This window comes from Rhinopithecus roxellana, chromosome 1 (assembly GCF_007565055.1).
Source record: "Rhinopithecus roxellana isolate Shanxi Qingling chromosome 1, ASM756505v1, whole genome shotgun sequence".
NCBI lineage: Eukaryota > Metazoa > Chordata > Mammalia > Primates > Cercopithecidae > Rhinopithecus > Rhinopithecus roxellana.
In genome coordinates this window covers 56,974,530-56,994,805 of record NC_044549.1, presented here as the reverse complement: position 1 = coordinate 56,994,805, position 20,276 = coordinate 56,974,530, and the positions used below count along the sequence as shown (strand labels likewise).

Here is a 20,276-nt window from a genome sequence, read left to right as displayed (position 1 = left end):
TTTTTTTTTTTTTAAGATGGAGTCTCGCTCTGTCGCCCAGGCTGGAGTGCAGTGGCGCGATCTCGGCTCACTGCAACCTCCATCTCCCAGGTTCACGCCATTTTCCTGCCTCAGCCTCCTGAGCAGCTGGGACTACAGGTGCCTATTACCATGTCTGGCTAATTTCTTTGTATTTTTAGTAGAGATGGGGTTTCACTGTATTAGCCAGGATGGTCTCGATCTCCTGACCTTGTGATCCGCCTGCCTTGGTCTCCCAAAGTGCTGGGATTACAGGCGTGAGCCACCGCGCCTGGCCCCCAAGAGGCTTCTTGAGCCTGTAGTATATAAGGTCTTATCTTCAGGTAACTGACCCTCTATTTTGTGTGGCAGCGTGCTTTGGAATTATAATTTAATGCTTTGTTCTAGTCAGTTTTAGAAGACTTCCCTCGTAGTTGTCTGTTACCCTGCCTCTCACCTCCGACACTGCAGGGCTATGGAAGAGAGAGACACACTGAGTGTGCCTTGACATGGATGGTGTCACATGTGATGAGAGAGGTTTGCACAACCTGCCATGCATGAGGGCATTTTTGAGCCAGAGCAGAAGCTGACCTATCTTGGGGTGGGGCCCGAAACTTTTTGCTAAGTATATGGCTGGTTTACAGTTCTGGCTTTTGAAGGTTGCAGGACCACAGGTTTGGAAGATCAGGGCCAACCTTGGTGAAAGTGAAAGGAGAGTCTGAGTGAAAGGTGATGTCTCGCTGGTAAGCTATCATTGTTCCCTGTGTAGGGTTCTAGATACTTGGTATAGGACCTGTTTCAAATTAGATGCCTAATTGAAGGCTTGCTATGTGATAAAGCATTAACAGAGGTGGAGCAACAATGGGAAGACATGTGGGGCAGTGGTGGGTTGCAGAGCTCCATGTGGGGAATTTGAGAAGTTGTTGGGAGCACATGGAGTTGGGCTCCTCAGCAGAGAAAGGCCAGTGCCCACATGTGGCAGGGTTGTCAATTTGAGTGAAAGTAAACGGAGAGAGAAGTGGGTCCGTAAGGGGCTTTTCAAAGGTGTTCTTCCTCAAGTATCAGAGGAAGAAGAAGCTGGTGAAGAACTGAGGTAGGAGGTACTGAGCCTGGCCTGCTTCCTCTAGCCTAAGCCCCATGTGGGATGTCACGATGAGGGTTGGTCTGTTTGGACAGGGCTGAGTTGCCAAATGAAGACTCAGGTGGAACATGATCTGCATGGTCTGTCCCAGGACCTGGTGAGATTAGATGGCATAGTTGTCATACCTGCTGACTAGTTAGGGGATATGCATGGGGGTTGATGGTAGAATAATCCCGTATTTGTAGCACACCTAGATGCTGGTCTGCTGAAGGGTTAGAAAATTAGGTTCTCATTCTAAGTGAGCTGTGTTGACTGCCTGCAAAGCCTAGCCTGACCTGTGTGGGCTGCTGGTTACTTTATTTTTTTTATTTTTTATTTTTTTGAGACAGAGTCTTGATCTGTCACCCAGGCTGGAGTACAGTGGCCGGATCTCTGCTCACTGCAAGCTCCGCCTCCTGGGTTTACGCCATTCTCCTGGCTCAGCCTCCCGAGTAGCTGGGACTATAGGCGCCCGCCACCTCGCCCGGCTAGTTTTTTGTATTTTTTAGTAGAGACGGGGTTTCACCGTGTTAGCCAGGATGGTCTCGATTTCCTGACCTAGTGATCCGCCCGTCTTGGCCTCCCAAAGTGCTGGGATTACAGGCTTGAGCCACCGTGCCCGGCCTGCTGGTTACTTTATTTCAGGAGGTTGTGCTTCTTGGTGTCAGTCTGTTGATAATACCCAACAATGCGCCTGAAGCAAGTGCTTTGCTACATTTTTTATTGGTGTATACTTTACACATCAGTCTGCAGGGTCAGGACAATAAAGAAGGGACCTACCTCCCTGGAGGGTATAGCCCCAAGATCCTGTTTCTTCTGCTCTGCCCCACACCTGACACTCCTTCATGTTCTGACAGCCCTTGTCCAGTCTCACCCTGGCCGGCACTTGTTGATTAACCTGCTGTTCTCCAGTTCTGCCTTGAGAATTGATGTTCTGTTATTGACCCCAGCTTAACTCAAACATGGACTGCTTTGACCAGATGTATGAGAAGGGGCTGTGGGCTACCTCGAGGGCCTCATGGCCAGCATAGCTTTTTTGAGAGACCTGTGCCATGGGGCTCATGTCTCCTCTCTTGTGGCCTTAGGATACCCTAAAGCAGATAGTCTTGATGTTTGCTCCCTTGAATCAGACTGGATGCCTGTATACAAAGCTCAACCCAGCTCTTGACTCTCCTTGGCTCTCACAGCTACTTTTGGAGCCGAGAGGACCCTTTCTCCTTGTCAGGGTCTGTGGGGATGAGTCCCACAGAAGCCAGCCTGGCCTTTGCTCAGTGGATCCTGGCCTGTCCTGGGCTGACCACAGTATGAGCCACTCTTGTCTCCCTTGGGTCTGGTGCTGGATCCCTGCAGGTACCTCTCCTCTGACTTGAGTGTGGGACTGGCTGAGAAATGTGATTATATGCTAGGAGATGTTCTAACCTCTCCTTGAAGGCAGTTAGGGAGAGACATCTTTACATCTCATGAAATGCCCAGGCTACCCCTCAGATGTCTAATTTTGGTAGAGCCTGCAAGGATGGCTTTTCATCCCTGCTTCCCTTTAGCCTTCTTGCCTGCAGACAATGTGGACCTTCCCTCAGCCCAAGATGTCGGCAGGCTGGGAGCAGCCCTTCCTGGGACTGTGCTCTTAGCTGCTGGCATGGGCCCCCAATTGTTCCCCTGAGAACAATGGGCACTCTCTTTGACTAGGAAGGGAAGTTCATGAAAGGAGCATTTCTTTGGATGCTTGAGAGCTTTGTGGCAAACCCGCCTGTGTGAGATGAACTGCAATTTCTTCCTGCCTCGAGTGGGTGTTCCCCATTTCTGAATGGACCTCTTGTGAACAAAGCACACCGGGAAATGCTGGTTGGGGATGGAAGGCATCCTTGGGGGTGGGCTGTCAGAATGGCATTTGCCCAGACTCATCAACTCAAATGCTGAGTGAAAATATAGGCTTCTGTGTTTAAAAAAATCACTGATAAAGACTGAAAGAGAACACGACAAAGTAAAATAGATGATGTCAGGGCTTCAGATTGAAGGACTGATTCTGAGGATTTTTTTTTTTTTTTTTTTTTTTTTTTTTTTTTTTTGAGGCAGAGTCTCGCTCTGTTGCCCGGACTGGAGTGCAGTGGCCAGATCTCAGCTCACTGCAAGCTCCGCCTCCCGGGTTTACGCCATTCTCCTGCCTCAGCCTCCCGAGTAGCTGGGACTACAGGCGCCCGCCACCTCGCCCGGCTAGTTTTTGTATTTTTAGTAGAGACGGGGTTTCACCGTGTTAGCCAGGATGGTCTCGATCTCCTGACCTCGTGATCCGCCCGTCTCGGCCTCCCAAAGTGCTGGGATTACAGGCTTGAGCCACCGCGCCCGGCCAGATTCTGAGGATTTTATTAGTGGCTCTAACTATGTTAAGCTGCCCTTTACTTTTTTGGGGAAGAAGATTAATTTTTGCTTTTAGATGAGAACCGTGAACATGAGATGAAAATGCTTCATAGCTCAGACCACAAGGGCATTGACTGGGCCCAACAGTGTGTTCAGTATTGATCCTGTGGCCTTGGTGTTTGTGGCAGGGGCCAGGTTCTGCTTTGAGTTTTGCATGTCTAACAGCAGGACCAATGATAATCTCTTGTGGGCGTGGCTCTGCTAAGGCCACATGTGCTTAACTTCCCTCATGATTTTTTACCTCCGGTGGGGACAAAGGCCTGGCCCTCTGACCTTAAGCTAGAGGCTCTTCCTGTTGGCCTGTGCCATCTCTCTGCAGCACAGCCATGTGACTGCCCATGTTCCTCATTAGCAGAAGGCCACAGAGCAGATTTATCTCATTGTCTTAGTCCATGGCACAGACACAGAATAACCCTGAGTGTGAGTCAGCACCAAGGCTTATATACTCCATCAGTATAAGCAGGGTCCATCTCCTGCTTCCTGAGCAGAGGACACACAGTCAGCTTGCAGTGAGGAGGCCTTGACGGCCTTATGTGGGAGTGCCTCCAGGGTGTTGTCTATGGTACCCAGCCATAGATGGCTGCAGGTTGACCCACCTCTGCAGCCTGACTAGGGATGAGGGAGCTGAGGGGTCGGGAATTGATGACCACGTCTGAAGGAAGGCAGGGACTTTGCCAAGGCAGGCCTCTACAGGTCCAGCATTGGGATGTCACAAGGCAGCAGTCTGTATCACTTTGAAATGGATCACTAAAAAGACCCCTAGGCACATCTGTTGGGGGACACGGCGAAGAGCCCAGCCCGCACCTTAGGGACTGACATGTCCAGAGGTATTGGTGGGAGGTGCCACCACAAAGACCCAGCGTTCCCTCCAAAAGATTTGTAGTGAGAAGGAGTGCTCACCAAATCAGTTTCTCGATTATATGTTGTTATTAGGATCCTTCTTTACTGGCCATCATCAGCTGTGAAAGTGCTTGTCCATCTGTCTAGAGTCTTTGCTTGCCATTTCTAAATCCTGCGACTCCTGCATGGATAAGACGTCATCTTGTGGGCCCTGAATGATAAAGCTTGTGTTTTCTTGGTTTCATAAGCCAATTATAGTTATTTGGCCCTAGAGACAGCCTAATTTTTCAGTTTTGTTTTTCAGCTATGCATAACTGACTCAGACTGTGGGTGGAAACCTGCTTTTATGAGAACTAAGTAATAGAAGCTCCTCCACCCATTTGCTCTTTCTTCAGGTGTGGAGTGGTACTGGCTTGGGGTGAGAGACTTTGCTTGTGTTTCGTGGTGTTTTTTTTTTTTTTTTTTTTTGACAGAGTCTTGCTCTGTCACCCACGCTGGAGTGCAGTGGTGCGATCTTGGCTCACTTCAAGCTCCACCTCCTGGTTCATGCCATTCTCCTGCCTCAGCCTCCCAAGTAGCTGGGACTACAGGCAACCACCACCACGCCTGGCTAATTTTTTTTGTATTTTTAGTAGAGATGAGGTTTCACTGTGTTAGCCAGGATGGGCTTGGTCTTCTGACCTCGTGATCCACCTGCCTTGGCCTCCCAAAGTGCTGGGATTACAGGCACGAGCCACTGCGCTCCCAGCCGTTTTTTTGAGACAGGTCTTGCTCTGTCACTCAGGCCAAGGTGCAGTGGCGCAATCATAGCTCACTGCAGCCTTGAGTTCCCCAGGCTCAAGCAGTCTTCCCACCTAAGCCTCCTGAGTAGCTGGGACCACCACAACCAGCTAATTTTTGTGTTTTTTGTAAAGATGGTGTTACCCGGTGTTGCCCAGGCTGATGGTTTTTAGTGCCTACAGGTGCTGTATCTTTATCAGTCAGTGTTTGATGGTCTATTGTGTGCAGGAGGGCACCAGTAAAGCAGCTGGAGGGAGTGTCCCAGAGACTGAGGAGTGACCAAAATGTTCAAGTTTGGCAGTTCCCTGGTCGTTGGTCATGGTGATTTATTGTGGGCATCACAGTTTTAGAACTTTGCTTTTGTTTTTTTTTTCAGACGGAGTCTCACTCTGTCGCCCAGGCTGGAGTACAGTGGCACGATCTTGGCTCGCTGCAACCTCCCCTTCCTGGGTTCAAGCAATTCTTCTGCCTCAGCCTCCTAAGTAGCTGGGATTACAGGCATGCACCAACGTGCCCGGCTAATTTTTTGTTTGTTTTAAATTTAATTTTTTTGTTTTTGAGACAAAGTCTCACTCTTGTCCCCCAGGCTGGAGTGCAGTGGCGCGATCTCGGCTCACTGCAGCTTCCGCCTCCCGGATTCAAGCAGTTCTGCCTCAGCCTCCCAAGTAGCTGGGATTACAGGCACCTGCCACCATGCCCAACTAATTTTTTTTGTATTTTTAGTAGAGATGGGGTTTCACCATGTTGGCCAGGCTGGTCTCGACCTCCTGACCTCAGGTGATCCGTCCACTTCAGCCTCCCAAAGTGCTGGGATTACAGGCGTGAGCCACCGCACCTGGCCTTTTTTTGTATTTTTAGTAGAGGTGGGGTTTCATCATGTTGGCCAGGCTGATCTTGAACTCCTGACTTCATGATCCACGCACCTCGGCCTCCCAAAGTGCTGGGATTGCAGGCTTGAGCCACTACGCCTGCCCCCCCCACCCTCCTTTTTAAAGACTGTGTCATGCTATGTTGCCCAGGCTGAGCTCAACTCCTGGCCTCAAGTGATCCTCCCGCCTCAGCCTCCTGAGTAGCTGGGATTATAGGTGTGAGCCACCATGCCCAGCTCAGTCTTTGGATCTTTTTGTGGATCTGCCCAGGTTTTGTGGTTTTGATTCTTAATGTTTTGGGATGCACTTTGTGGGTCAGGATTTCAGAAGCTGGTTATATGGCTTTTCAAGATCTTTTTTTCCTTAATGCTAGACTCACTTTCTATCTCAGAAGCACATTGTCTCTAAGGGTTGCTGAAACCAGAAGGTTTCCTGGCCTTTTGGGTGGCCTGTGAGCTAGAGCCTGTGATCTCATTAAATCACCCTTTCTTGTACAGTTTCTGCCTCCTGCAGATGTGCCTAGTAACTGTCTGAAGGCTTCTTTCAAGATAGCCTCTCCCAGCTCCAAGGCAGTGTTGGTGTTTAGTGTTGGCTGGTAGAGTGACCTGAAATGCTGGAGGAGTTCCATGGTGGGACCAGCTGGTCACCCCAAACTCATGTGCCTCTGTGCTTCTGCTGCTAAGGACCTCACAGCCCCAGTTCCTGCCTCTTTTCTGCCCTTCCTGGCCTGGCAGCCCTTAGAGAATTAGTTGTGGGTGACTATGGTACAGTAGGCAGAAATCTTTTTTTTTTTTTTTTTTTTGAGACGGAGTTTCACTCTTGTTGCCCAGGCTGGAGTGCAATGGCAAGATCTCGGCTCACCGCAACCTCCGCCTCCTAGGTTCAAGCGATTCTTCTGCCTCAGCCTCCCTAGTAGCTGGGACTATAGGCATGTGCCACCACGCCCGGCTAATTTTGTATTTTTAGTAGAGATGGAGTTTCTCCATGTTGGTCAGGCTGGTCTCGAACTCCTGACCTCAGGTGATCCTCCCACCTCGGCCTCCCAAAGTACTGGGATTACAAGCATGAGCCACTGTGCCCGGTGGCAGAAATCTTTATACCAGGCAAACAAGGACTCTAAGGATAGTCAAAATCCCATGTGTAAATGTGCCAAGATTTAGGGTACGTATTATTAATTATAGAGACAAAGTCTCACTATGTTGCCCAGGTTGGTCTTAAACTCCTGGCCTCAAACAATCCTCTCGCCTTGGCCTCCTAGAGTGCTGGGATTATAGGTATGAGCCACTGTGCCTGGCCTAGTCCACCTGTTTTAGATTGAAGAGGTGAAAGCAGGTCTTTGGGTTCTCACCTGCAGCAGGTCCCCCACTTCCGCCATGCCCCTTAGTGTTTTCATCTACTTCTGGCAGACAAGTGTTGACAGGCAACTCCCTGAGCTTCCCCAGCCTCAGCTTTGTTTCTGTGTATGATTTTGGCTCCCCCATTGCCTGTTGCCTCCCCACTTACCTTAGATACTTTGAGCTTCTGTTTTGTGGTATGAACAGGGAAACAGGACCCCACTGTGCACTGGGTCCAAGGTCAGTTGGGAAGGAGAACTAGGGAGAGGAGCCTGGACATGCCCTGGGCTCCTTTATGCAGCAGCCTCAAATTACTGTTCTCAGAGCCCATGGGAGACATAGGAACCATTATTGGCAGAGTCCATCATGTGCCTGGCACTATAATCATATGAGGTTGGGATTGTTTCCCTGATTTTACAGATGAGGACACTGGGGCCAAGGTTGGGTCAAGCGCCAGCCAGCCTGGAGCTGGGATTTGCAGTGAAAGATGGGCCTTCTCATGGAGTGGGAGAATGAGGATTGTTATCCCCATTGTTACGGGGATGAGTCCTGGCTTGTCTTTGGACTGCATCTGTGAGAAGGAACTTTCATACCCTGTTTCACCCTTAGGCCCTGAGAGGAAGAGAAGTGATCCAGAGCCTGTAAGTTTTGAAAGCTGAGGAGGTATCCAGAGTTCCCATGGACTGAGGGGCTCCTGCTTTGTTAGGGTAGAGCAGGTGCTTTATCCCCAAGCACCTCCAGGATGAGCTAAGCCCTGAGCTGAGTCCTTTTGGGAGGGTGGGGCTCCTAGTGGAATCCTCTGGGGACTGTGGATGCTGCCAAACCTTTAGGCATAATCAGACTTTCCAGGTAGGGGCTTTCCCCAAATGGCCTTGAAAATGCAGAGGTGCCAGTGTGCCTGTGACTTGGCCAGGTTCCTTGTGGAAATTAGGTTTGTTTTGCTTCCTGTAGCCCTTCTATTAAAGTGAATCATGACTGGGCATGGTGGCTCACACCTGTAATCCCAACACTTTGGCAGGCTGAGGCAGGAGGATCACTGAGGCCCAGGAGTTCAAGACCAATCTGGACAACATAGCAAGACCCCATCTCTACAAAAAACTTTTTAAATATTGGCCAGGCCTGGTGGCACACACCTGGCTCAAGTAGTCCCAGCTATTCAAGAGGCTGAAGTGGGATGATCACTTCAGCCCAGGAGTTTGAGATTGCAGTGAGCTGTGATTACACCACTGCACTCCAGTCTGGTGACAGTGAGTGAGACCCTGGCTCAAAAAATGTATATTTAAGGGCTGGGCATGGTGGCCCACACCTGTAATCCTGGGATTTTGGGACGCTGAGGCAGGAGGATTGCTTGAGCCCAGAAGTTTAAAGCCAGTCTGGGCAATATAATGAGACCCTGTCTCTACAAAAAAAAAATAATAATAATAACCCAGGCATGGGCCTATGTCCCAGCTACTTGGGAGGCTGAGGTGAGAGGACTACTTGAGCCTGGGAGGTTGAGGCTGCAATGTACCATGATCACACTACTGAACTCCAGCCTAGGCAACAGAGTGAGACCCTTATATATATATATGTATATAAAGAATCATTGCCACTGAAAGTACTGCTTGGGCCTGATGTCACCAGTACCAAGACTGCTGGAGATGCAGGGGTTTTAGAACATTCAGGTTAATACTTTCTCTTCCTGAGTAGTACCCATGACCGTGGAGTGACTGCCTGCTTCTGGGCTGTAGATCTAGACACCTGTCCTGCAGCCAGATAACGGCTGGGACTTCAGGACCCTGGGGAGCCAAAATTGCAGAGGGAAAAGCAGGTGACTAGGTTGGAAAGGCTTGGCTCTTGTATTAGTCTGTTCTCGTGGTGCTATAAAGAAATACCTGAGACTAGTAATTTATAGAGAAAAGAGGTTTAATTGGCCCATGGTTCTGCAGGCTTTACAGGGAACATAGTGGCTTCTGCTTCTGGGGATGCCTCAGGAAGCTTCCAATCATAGCAGAAAGCAAAGGGACAGCTGGCACTTCACATGGCCGGCCAGAACAGGAGGAAGGCTGGAGGAGGTGCTACACACTTTTTTTTTTTTTTTTTTTTTGAGATGGAGTTTCGCTCTTTTGCCCAGGCTGGAGTGAAGTGGCACGATCTTGGCTCACTGCAACCTCCGCTTTCTGGGTTCATGCGACTCTCTTGCCTCAGCCTCTCGAGCAGCTGGGATTATAGGTGCCTGCCATCATGCCTGGCTAATTTTCGTATTTTTAATAGAGACAGGGTTTCACCATGTTGACCAGGCTGGTCTTGAACTCCTGAACTCATTGATACACCCACCTCAGCTTCCCAAAGTACTAGCATTACAGGCATGAGCCTCTGCTCCCAGCCTACACTCTTTTAAACAACCAGATCTTGTGAGAACTCTATCATGAGAACAGCACTAGGGGGATGGTGCTAAACAATCCATGAGAAATTGCCCCCAAGATCCAGTCACCTCCCCCCAGGCCCCACCTCCAACACTGGGGGTAACAATTTGACATGAGATTTGGGCGGTATGTGAACCATATCAGCTCTGTTTTTCTGACATGACTTGCCCCAAAGACATGAGTAAACTTTACATGGCTGCAAAAGCCATGGGTAGACAATAGTGAAATAATTTGGTCATGTGCAGTGGCTCATAACTGTAATCCCAGCACTTTGGGAGGCCGAGGCAGCCAGATCACTGGAGGCCAGGAGTTTGAGACCAGCCTGGGCAACATGGCGAAATCCCATCTCTAAAAAAAGAAAAAGAAAAAAAAAGCTGGGCATGGTGTCACTCACCTGTGGTCCCAGCTATTCAGGAGGCTGAAACTGGAGAATCATTTGAACCCAGGAAGCAGAGGTTACAGTGAACTGAGATCGTGCCACTGCACTCCAGCCCAGGTGACAGAGTGAGACTCTGTTTCAATAAATAAATAAATAAAATAGTGAAATAATTTGTTCTCAGTAGTCAAAATAAAGCTCATTTCTCATCTCCCATCTCCCAATTTGAAATTGAGCATTATAACTTGCTTTGGTGAAACCTGAGGTTTCCTTTAGTGTTTGTTGTTTGTTACATGATATTAACATTTTTTAAAGTTACTTGGCGTAGTTAAAATAAGTGTATGACTTCCAAGGATGGCTTCGCTGTGGGAGCCTTCCTATAGAATGGCCTGAGTTTGTTCTATAGGAACTGCCTGATAGCAGAACTTTGGCTGTTGGGGTCAGCAGAATAGGAAGTGAGCCAGGCTGGGAAGCCCTTCTCTGTTTTCTCTGTTAAAAAGTGCACTTGTGGCTGAGTGCGATGGCTCACGCCTGTAATCCCAGCACTTTGGGAGCCCGAGGTGGGCGGATCACGAGGTCAGGAGATGCAGACCATCCTGGCTAACACGGTGAAACCCCGTCTCTACTAAAAATACAAAAAATTAGCCAGGCGTGGTGACGGGCACCTGTAGTCCCAGCTACTTGGGAGGCTGAGGCAGGAGAATGGCGTGATCCTGGGAGGCGGAACCTGCAGTGAGCCCAGATCGCACCACTGCACTCCAGCCTGGACGACAGAGCGAGACTCTGTCTGAAACAAAACAAAACAAACAAAACAAAAGTGCCCTGTGTAGTTGAAGACAGACTTGCAGAGGCACCAGGCTGCTGACTTATCAACACTGATGGAGCACCTAGCCACTCAGGAATGTCCCGTGGTTCTAGCCAGCCATTTGGCTCCCACTTCTAGAGCTTCTTCTAGTCCCTCTCATCCTTGTTCAGTCTCCTCTGCAGGTGGCTTCTCCTTGGTTGACTTTACCCAGACCTCTATCCCAGGCCTTCCCTGTCACCTTTCTTCATCCTCCCTCTGCCATGTGAGCTCCTGTCCTACTGGTGGCCACTGGGATGGAGTAGAGTTAGGAAATAACCCTTAGGTGACCAAAAACCGGGGTCCACACCCTAATTCACCTACTCGCCACCTCTCAGGACCCTACTCCTGTCACACTCCTGTAAAGTCTCATGGGCTTTACTTATTTGCTTCATGGGTGGGTTTTTTTTGTTTGTTTTGCAAAACAAGAGCATTCAACCTTTATTTTACGTGTTTACATACGGATGTGGCAGTTTTCTTATTTAACATAAATGAAAATGTAAAGCTTAGGTTTTTCAGCCAAAAGATTTGAAATAAGTGTGATTTTTTTTTTTTTTTTTTTTTTTTGAGACGGAGTCTTGCTCTGCCACCAAGGCTGGAGTGCAGTGGCCGGCTCTCAGCTCACTGCAAGCTCCGCCTCCCGGGTTCACGCCATTCTCCTGTCTCAGCCTCCCGAGTAGTTGGGACTACAGGCGCCCGCCTCGTCGCCCGGCTAGTTTTTTGTATTTTTTAGTAGAGACGGGGTTTCACCGTGTTAGCCAGGATGGTCTCGATCTCCTGACCTCGTGATCCGCCCGTCTCGGCCTCCCAAAGTGCTGGGATTACAGGCTTGAGCCACCGCGCCCGGCCTTTTTTTTTTTTTTAAACAGAGTCTCGCTCTGTCATCCAAGCTGGAGTACAGTGGTGTGGTCTCTCCTCACTGCAGCCTCCGCCTCCCAGGTTCAAGCAATTCTTGTGCATCAGCCTCCCAACTAGCTGGGACTAGACGTGTGCACCACCGTGCCTGGCTAATTTTTGTGTTTTTAGTAGAGATGGGATTTTGCCATGTTGGCCAGACTGGTCTCAAACTCCTGACTTCAAGTGATCTACCTGCTTCAACCTCCCGAAGTGCTGGGATTACAGGCGTGAGCCACCACGCCCAGCCAATAGGTGTGATTTTTATAGTTAAAAAAGATTTTAAAAGAAAAATATATTTAGTGTTTTTCATGAGTTTGAAGACACCCATGTTTACAGATATTTTAACATTTCTGATGTTTGATGGTGAGTGACAGGGTGAGAGATTCTTAATTAGATGATGGCACATCTTATAGTTGATGGAATGTGATATCACAAAGGAAACACAGTTTGCTGACCCTTAATGAGTGGCTCAGAGAGCAATTAGGAAATGATAACCCCGATAATAATAATTCCTTTTTTTTTTTTTTTTTTTTTTTGAGATGGAGTCTCACTCTGTCACCCAGGATGGAGTGCAGTGGCGTGATCTCAGTTCACTGCAACCTCCGCATCCCAGGTTCAAGCAATTCTTCTGCCTCAGCCTCCTGAATAGCTGGGACTACAGGCACACGCCACCACACCTGACTAATTTTTATATTTTTAGTAGAGATGGGGTTTCACCATGTTGGCCAGGCTGGTCTCGAACTCCTGACCTCAGGTGATCTGCCCACCTTGGCCTCCCAAAGTGCTGGTATTACAGGGGTGAGCCACCATGCCTGGCCCAATAATAATAACTCATAACAATGTCAGTCATCTCATGGTTTAAAAAAAATTTTTTTTTTTTTGAAATAAATACAGATGGGGTCTTGCTGTGTTGGCCAGGGTGGTCTCTAATGCCTCCTGGCCTCAAGCAATCCTCCCGAGCCTTGGCCTCCCAAAGTACTGGGATTATAGGTATGAGCTACCATGCACAGCTTTCCAATACGTTTTTGCTGGGTGTAGGAAACCTGTTTAAATTAGTTTAAAGGGGGGAAATTATCTAGTTTCTGATAAGGCTGCTGCTGCCTGACACCTGGGGACAAGCCTGGGGACAAGCCTGATTCCTGGGGACAACACCTGGGGACAAGCCTGATTCCTTTCGAAATCACTCAAGTACCTTGTCTTTTGGCAGGAGGAAGCTCAGGGAACCAGAGCCACTGGGAACCCAGCAGTCATGGCTTTAGCTTTCCTGCCACAGGATGAGGATCCCAATGTGCCTCCCTACGAGCCCCCACCGCCCTTCACAGCACCCATGGAGGGCAAGGGCTCCCGTCCCAAGAACATGACCCCACACCGGTCACCTCCTCCCTATGTCCCTCCTTAACCCACAAGCGCCTCGGGTGGAGGCAGGGTAGGGCAGGGGCCTGGAGACAACATGGTGTTGTCTGTGGAGACCGGTGGCCTGCAGACCATCGCCCACCGGGAGCCGACACCTAACCTAGCACACACTGACACAGGGGCCTGGACAAGCCCGCCCTCTCTGGTCCTCCCAAACCCCAGAGCAGCTAGAGAGACTTTGGGGACTTTTTTATTTTTGTTTTTTGCCTAACAGCTTTTGGTTTGTTCATAGAGAATTCTTCGCTTCGGTTTTGATGGCTGGCTCTGAGAGCCCCATGTGGAGTGGAGATGGAGGGAGCGAGGAACCATGAATGAACCCTATTGACAAGCAGTGGCTATGAAGGGCAGTCCTGGGCTGAGGCTGGCAGTGAGATGTACTATGTGTTGGCCAGTTTGTCTCTGGACTTGTTATAGGACAATGGAGAAGAGAGTGCCTTCAGGCCAACCAGAGAATGGGGGGTGTCACCTTTCTTGCATTGGGGCAGGAGTAGGTGTTTACCAAAAGTGAGAGGAGCCACACACGGGGCCAGGGCAAGAGCCAAGTCATATTTTCCTCTTGTCAGCTGATGGTGGAGGTTTCTATGGTGGCACTTCCTTGGGTGCTCTGAGTATGACCAGTTATATCTCTGTGGAAAGGGACTTCCACACTGAAAGAAGTCTGGGAGATGCTGTTGAGTTGGAATAAGGTGATGAGCTCCTTAGGCCTGCTTCTGTGCTTGGTCTCTCCAAGGGCAGAATAGGGCTCTGTATATTCCTGTACTTGATTGACTATAGAGCCTCTCTCTTTTAGAGAGACCAGAGCTCCTTGGGATTCCTTTAATAAGCACTATTCTAGAATAGTTGATTCTAGTCCCCGCTCCCTGGGCACCACAGTTTGTCTTAAGATTTGAGAAGCAGGGTAAATGAAAACATTAGATACAACTAACTTTATTTTTTATTTTATTTTATTTTTTTTTGTGAGGTGGAGTCTCGCTCTGTCGCCCAGGCTGGAGTGCAGTGGCGCCATCTCCGCTCGCTGTAACCTCCGCCTCCTGGGTTCACGCCATTCTCCTGCCTCAGCCTCCCAATTAGCTGGGACTACAGGCGCCCGCCACTACGCCCAGCTAATTTTTTTTATTTTTTAGTAGAGACGGGGTTTCACTGTGTTTGCCAGGATGGTCTCGATCTCCTGACCTCATGATCCGCCTGCCTCGGCCTCCCAGAGTGCTGGAATTACAGGCGTGAGTCACCGCCCCCGGCCAGATACAGCTAACTTTCTTTGCTACACAAATGCGCCCCACTACACTTGAATGTAACATGATGATGTAAAGTGAGTCCTTCAGGGCATTGAACCCTCCCTTGTACCCAGACCTGTGTGCATCTCTACTTTGGGGCAGGAGGCGTCCTCCAGGCCAGGCATGTGACCTGAGCAAAGATGTGGTGTCTGCAGAGGGTCGGGGAGAAGTCTGAGGCAAGGGTGGAAAGGATTGCTGAGGGCTGGGATGTGACTTGATTCTGCAGGTAGAATAGGCAAGTAGGTGGCAAGGGTGTGTCACTGTTATAAAATCCACAACAGTCATGAGCTCCATGGCATCAGTTCTCGGGAATGAGACATGTGCTTGAGTGCCAGCACTGCTGTCTCCCCACTGTGTGGCCTTGGGTGAGATATTTGCCTCCCAAGCTAGCCCATCTCATAGCCCTAGTCTTGTGACAGGTAAATAAACTCAGTTGTGTCTCTCTAGGGGAGAGGAATTAGCTTCCCCAGCAGGCATTCTGAATTAACACCCTAAACCTGTCATACAATTCAGGTTAACTGTTGCGATCATATTCAGGTTATGCAGTGACAATAGTACTTTTAATTTATGCTTGTGTCTCTTCTAGGTATCAGCAGCAGGGAAGGAGGCTTTGCCATCTTGGCTGCACTGGGACCCGCAGAGCCACACCCTGGAGGGCCTCCCCCTTGACACTGATAAGGGTGTGCATTACATTTCGGTGAGCGCTGCACGGCTGGGTGCCAACGGGAGCCACATCCCCCAGACCTCCTGTGTGTTCTCCATTGAGGTCTACCCTGAAGACCACAGTGAGCTGCAGTCAGTGAGGACAGCCTTCCCAGACCCTGGTGAGGTGGTATCATCTGCCTGTGCTGTGGATGAACCTGTGACTGTTTTGACGGTGATTTTGGATGCCGACCTCACCAAGATGACCCCAAAGCAAAGGATTGACCTCCTGCACAGGATGCGGAGCTTCTCAGAAGTAGAGCTTCACAACATGAAATTAGTGCCGGTGGTGAATAACAGACTATTTGACATGTCGGCCTTCATGGCTGGCCCGGGAAATGCAAAAAAGGTGGTGGAGAATGGGGCCCTTCTCTCCTGGAAGCTGGGCTGCTCCCTGAACCAGAACAGTGTGCCTGACATTCGTGGTGTGGAGGCTCCTGCGAGGGAGGGTGCTATGTCTGCTCAGCTTGGCTACCCTGTGGTGGGTTGGCACATCGCCAATAAGAAACCCCCTCTTCCCAAACGCATCCGGAGGCAGATCCATGCCACACCCACACCTGTCACTGCCATTGGGCCCCCAACCACGGCTATCCAGGAGCCCCCATCCAGGATCGTGCCAACACCCACATCTCCAGCCATTGCTCCTCCGACAGAGACCATGGCTCCTCCAGTCAGGGATCCTGTTCCTGGGAAACCCACAGTCACCATCCGGACTCGAGGCGCCATTATTCAGACCCCAACCCTAGGCCCCATCCAGCCTACTCGGGTGTCAGAAGCTGGCACCACAGTTCCTGGCCAGATTCGCCCAACAATGACCATTCCTGGCTATGTGGAGCCTACTGCAGTTGCTACCCCTCCCACAACCACCACCAAGAAGCCACGAGTATCCACACCAAAACCAGCAACGCCTTCAACTGACTCTTCCACCACCACGACTCGCAGGCCAACCAAGAAACCACGGACACCCCGGCCAGTGCCCCGGGTCACCACCAAAGTTCCTATCACCAGATTAGAAACTGCCTCACCGCCTACTCGTATTCGCACCACCACCAGTGGAGTGCCCCGTGGCGGAGAACCCAACCAGCGCCCAGAGCTCAAGAACCATATTGACAGGGTAGATGCCTGGGTTGGCACCTATTTTGAGGTGAAGATCCCGTCAGACACTTTCTACGACCATGAGGACACCACCACTGACAAGCTGAAGCTGACCCTGAAACTGCGGGAGCAGCAGCTGGTGGGTGAGAAGTCCTGGGTACAGTTCAACAGCAACAGCCAGCTCATGTATGGCCTTCCCGACAGCAGCCACGTGGGCAAACACGAGTATTTCATGCATGCCACAGACAAGGGGGGCCTGTCGGCTGTGGATGCCTTCGAGATCCACGTCCACAGGCGCCCCCAAGGGGATAGGGCTCCTGCAAGGTTCAAGGCCAAGTTTGTGGGTGACCCGGCACTGGTGTTAAATGACATCCACAAGAAGATTGCCTTGGTAAAGAAACTGGCCTTCGCCTTTGGAGACCGAAACTGTAGCACCGTCACCCTGCAGAATATCACCCGGGGCTCCATCGTGGTGGAATGGACCAACAACACACTGCCCTTGGAGCCCTGCCCCAAGGAGCAGATCGCTGGGCTGAGCCGCCGGATCGCTGAGGATGATGGAAAACCTCGGCCTGCCTTCTCCAACGCCTTAGAGCCTGACTTTAAGGCCACAAGCATCGCTGTGATGGGCTCTGGCAGTTGTCGGCACCTACAGTTTATCCCTGTGGCACCACCCAGGAGAGTGCCCTCAGAGGCGCCGCCCACAGAGGTGCCTGACAGGGACCCTGAGAAGAGCAGTGAGGATGATGTCTACCTGCACACAGTCATTCCGGCCGTGGTGGTCGCAGCCATCCTACTCATTGCTGGCATCATTGCCATGATCTGCTACCGCAAGAAGCGTAAGGGCAAGCTTACCCTTGAGGACCAGGCCACCTTCATCAAGAAGGGGGTGCCTATCATCTTTGCGGACGAACTGGACGACTCCAAGCCCCCGCCCTCCTCCAGCATGCCACTCATTCTGCAGGAGGAGAAGGCTCCCCTACCCCCTCCCGAGTACCCCAACCAGAGTGTGCCCGAGACCACTCCTCTGAACCAGGACACTGTGGGAGAGTACACGCCCCTGCGGGATGAGGATCCCAATGCGCCTCCCTACCAGCCCCCACCGCCCTTCACAGCACCCATGGAGGGCAAGGGCTCCCGTCCTAAGAACATGACCCCATACCGGTCACCTCCTCCCTATGTCCCTCCTTAACCTGCAAGCGCCTGGGTGGAGGCAGGGTAGGGCAGGGGCCTGGAGACAACATGGTGTTGTCTGTGGAGACCGGTGGCCTGCAGACCATCACCCACCGGGAGCCGACACCTGACCTAGCACACACTGACACAGGGGCCTGGACAAGCCCGCCCTCTCTGGTCCTCCCAAACCCCAAAGCAGCTGGAGAGACTTTGGGGACTTTTTTATTTTTATTTTTTGCCTAACAGCTTTTGGTTTGTTCATAGAGAATTCTTCGCTTCGTTTTTGATGGCTGGCTCTGAAAGCACCATGTGGAGTGGAGGTGGAGGGAGCGAGGAACCATGAATGAACTCGCAGGCAGTGCCGGGCGGCCCCCTGGCTCTCTGCGTTTTGCCTTTAACACTAACTGTACTGTTTTTTCTATTCACGTGTGTCTAGCTGCAGGATGTAACATGGAAAACAGTAACTAAAGATTAAATTCAAAGGACTTTCAGAAGTTAAGGTTAAGTTTTTACATTTAATCTGCTGTTTACCTAAACTTGTATGTATAATTTTTGGGTGGGTATGGGGAATTGCTTTGCTAAAAATAAGCTTCCAGGGTGTTTCAAACTTAGAGAAGACCAAGGGACAGTATTTTTTATCAAAGGAATCCTATTTTTTCACACTACGTCAACTTGGTTGCTCTGATACTCCAGAGCCTGACTGGGGGCCTCCCGGCCCTGGCTCATGCCAGGTCCTTGGTGCTGGGTTTGCTCTCCCGCTGTTGCCAGGGGCTGGAAGCTGGAGGGGTCTCTTGGGCCATGGACATCCCCACTTCCAGCCCATGTACACTAGTGGCCCACCTCCAAGGGGTCTTCATTTCCATGAAAAAGGGACTCCAAGAGGCAGCGGTGGCTGTGGCCCCCAACTTTGGTGCTCCAGGATGGGCCAGCTGCTTGTGGGGGCACCTGGGAGGTCGAAGGTCTCGACCACATCAACCTATTTTGTTTTACCCTTCTGTGCGTGCGTTGTTGGTTTTTTTTTTTTCCTTCCTAAAAGGAACACCACAGTTTTTTGAAACACTCAGTGGGGGACATTTTGGTGAAGATGCAATATTTTTATGTCACGTGATGCTCTTTCCTCACTTGACCTTGGCCTCTTTGTCCTAACAGTCCACAATCCTACCCGGACCCACCCCATCCCTTTTCTCTGGCACTCCAGTCCCAGGCCTTGGGCCTGAACTACTGGAAAAGGTCTGGTGACTGGGGAGGAGTGCCAGCAATAGTTCATAATAAAAAATCTGTGAGCTCTCAAAGCTAATTTTTTACTGAAGTTTTTATACAGCCTCAAATTGTTTTATTAAAAAGATTAAAAATGGTGATGCTTACAGCAGTTTGTACGAGCTCTTAGTGTTGATTCCATGGAACTGACGGCTTTGCTTATTTTGATTTTTTCCCCCTACTTTTCCTAATGTTTAAATTCTGGAATTACACTGGAGTTCTTTTGCCTTTTTTAGCAGAACATTCGTCCGTCCATCTGCATCTCTGTCCCATGACTCAGGGGCGCCCACTCTGCTTTGATTCTACTGTGGAAGAAACCATTTTGAGCATGACTTTTCTTGATGTCTGAGAGTTATTTTGGGTACCTTTTAGGGAGGAATGCCTTTTGCAATAATGTATCCCTTCCCTGATTGAGGTTGGGTGGGTGGACCCAGGCTCCCTTTGCACACGGAGCAGCTACTTCTAAGCCATATCGACTGTTTTGCAGAGGATTGGTGTGTGCTGCCTCAGGAGGGGAGGGCTGATAGGAGGGTAGGGGTCTCTGTCCTACTGTTCTCCAGAGGGCATTTCCCCTTGCGCCTTCTCCCACAGGGCCCAGCCCCTCTCCCCTGCCCTAGTCCCCAGGGGTACTCTGGATTGAGCAGTGCTTCTGTGGGGGAGCCTGTAAATGCAGGCTCAGTGGACCACTGGTGACTGGGCTCATGCCTCCAAGTCAGAGTTTCCTTGGTGCCCCAGAGACAGGAGCCCAAGTGGGATCTGACCTGGTCAGATTATTTCTGATGACCTCATCAAAAAATAAACAATTCCCAATGTTCCAGGTGAGGGCTTTGAAAGGCCTTCCAAACAGCTCCGTTGCCCCTAGCAACTCCACCATTGGGCACTGCCATGCAAGAGACGTGGCTGGCCCAGAATGGCCCGTTGCCATAGCAACTGGAGGCGATGGGGCAGTGAACAGAATAACAACAGCAACAATGCCTTTGCAGGCAGCCTGCGCCCCTGAGTGCTGGGCTGGTGATGGCCACTGGACTCTGAGATGGAGAGCCAATCTCACATTCAAGTGTTCACCAACCACTGATGTGTTTTTATTTCCTTCTATATGATTTTAAGATGTATTTTCTGCATTCTGTAAAGAAACATATCAAACTAAATAAAAGCAGTGTCTTTATTACAACGCTGTTGCCTCTGGGCATCTTGTTTCCCTGGCATCTGGAGAGGTTCCTGGACATGAGGGGTTGGGGGCTCATGTGACAGGGGGAAGAGGAGACTCAGCCAGGTCCACTTGGGGTTGGCCCAGTGGCCTCCACGTAAGCCTTACCATCTCTGTGCTGGGAGGGCTGAGTGTGCACTCCAGAAACTCTGCCAACATGTAATGCCCCCTTCGCCCCTCTTCTGCCTGTGAGCCAGCTAAGACAAGTCTCCTTCATCCTCAGTCCCTCATCTGTAAGGGGTGGGGGATAGCAGAGAACCCAGTGAGACTGGCTGGGAAGG

At 50.4% G+C, this 20,276-nt stretch overlaps 1 protein-coding gene across 4 annotated transcripts in view; it reads left to right on the top strand.

Annotated features, from left to right (window-relative positions):
- The window catches only part of DAG1 (dystroglycan 1), a 75,575-nt gene extending 55,613 nt beyond the window's left edge, over positions 1-19,962 (top strand). For 3 of the 4 annotated variants that reach the window (XM_010369681.2, XM_030941476.1, XM_010369699.2), the window contains one exon: positions 15,148-19,959. In XM_010369681.2, the coding sequence (XP_010367983.1) occupies positions 15,148-17,550 (2,403 nt within the window). In that variant the 3' untranslated portion in view covers positions 17,551-19,959. Of the gene's footprint in view, positions 1-15,147 lie in introns of all 4 variants that reach the window. The other variant, XM_010369690.2, reaches the window with a different exon arrangement.
- The last annotated feature ends 314 nt before the right edge of the window (positions 19,963-20,276 follow it).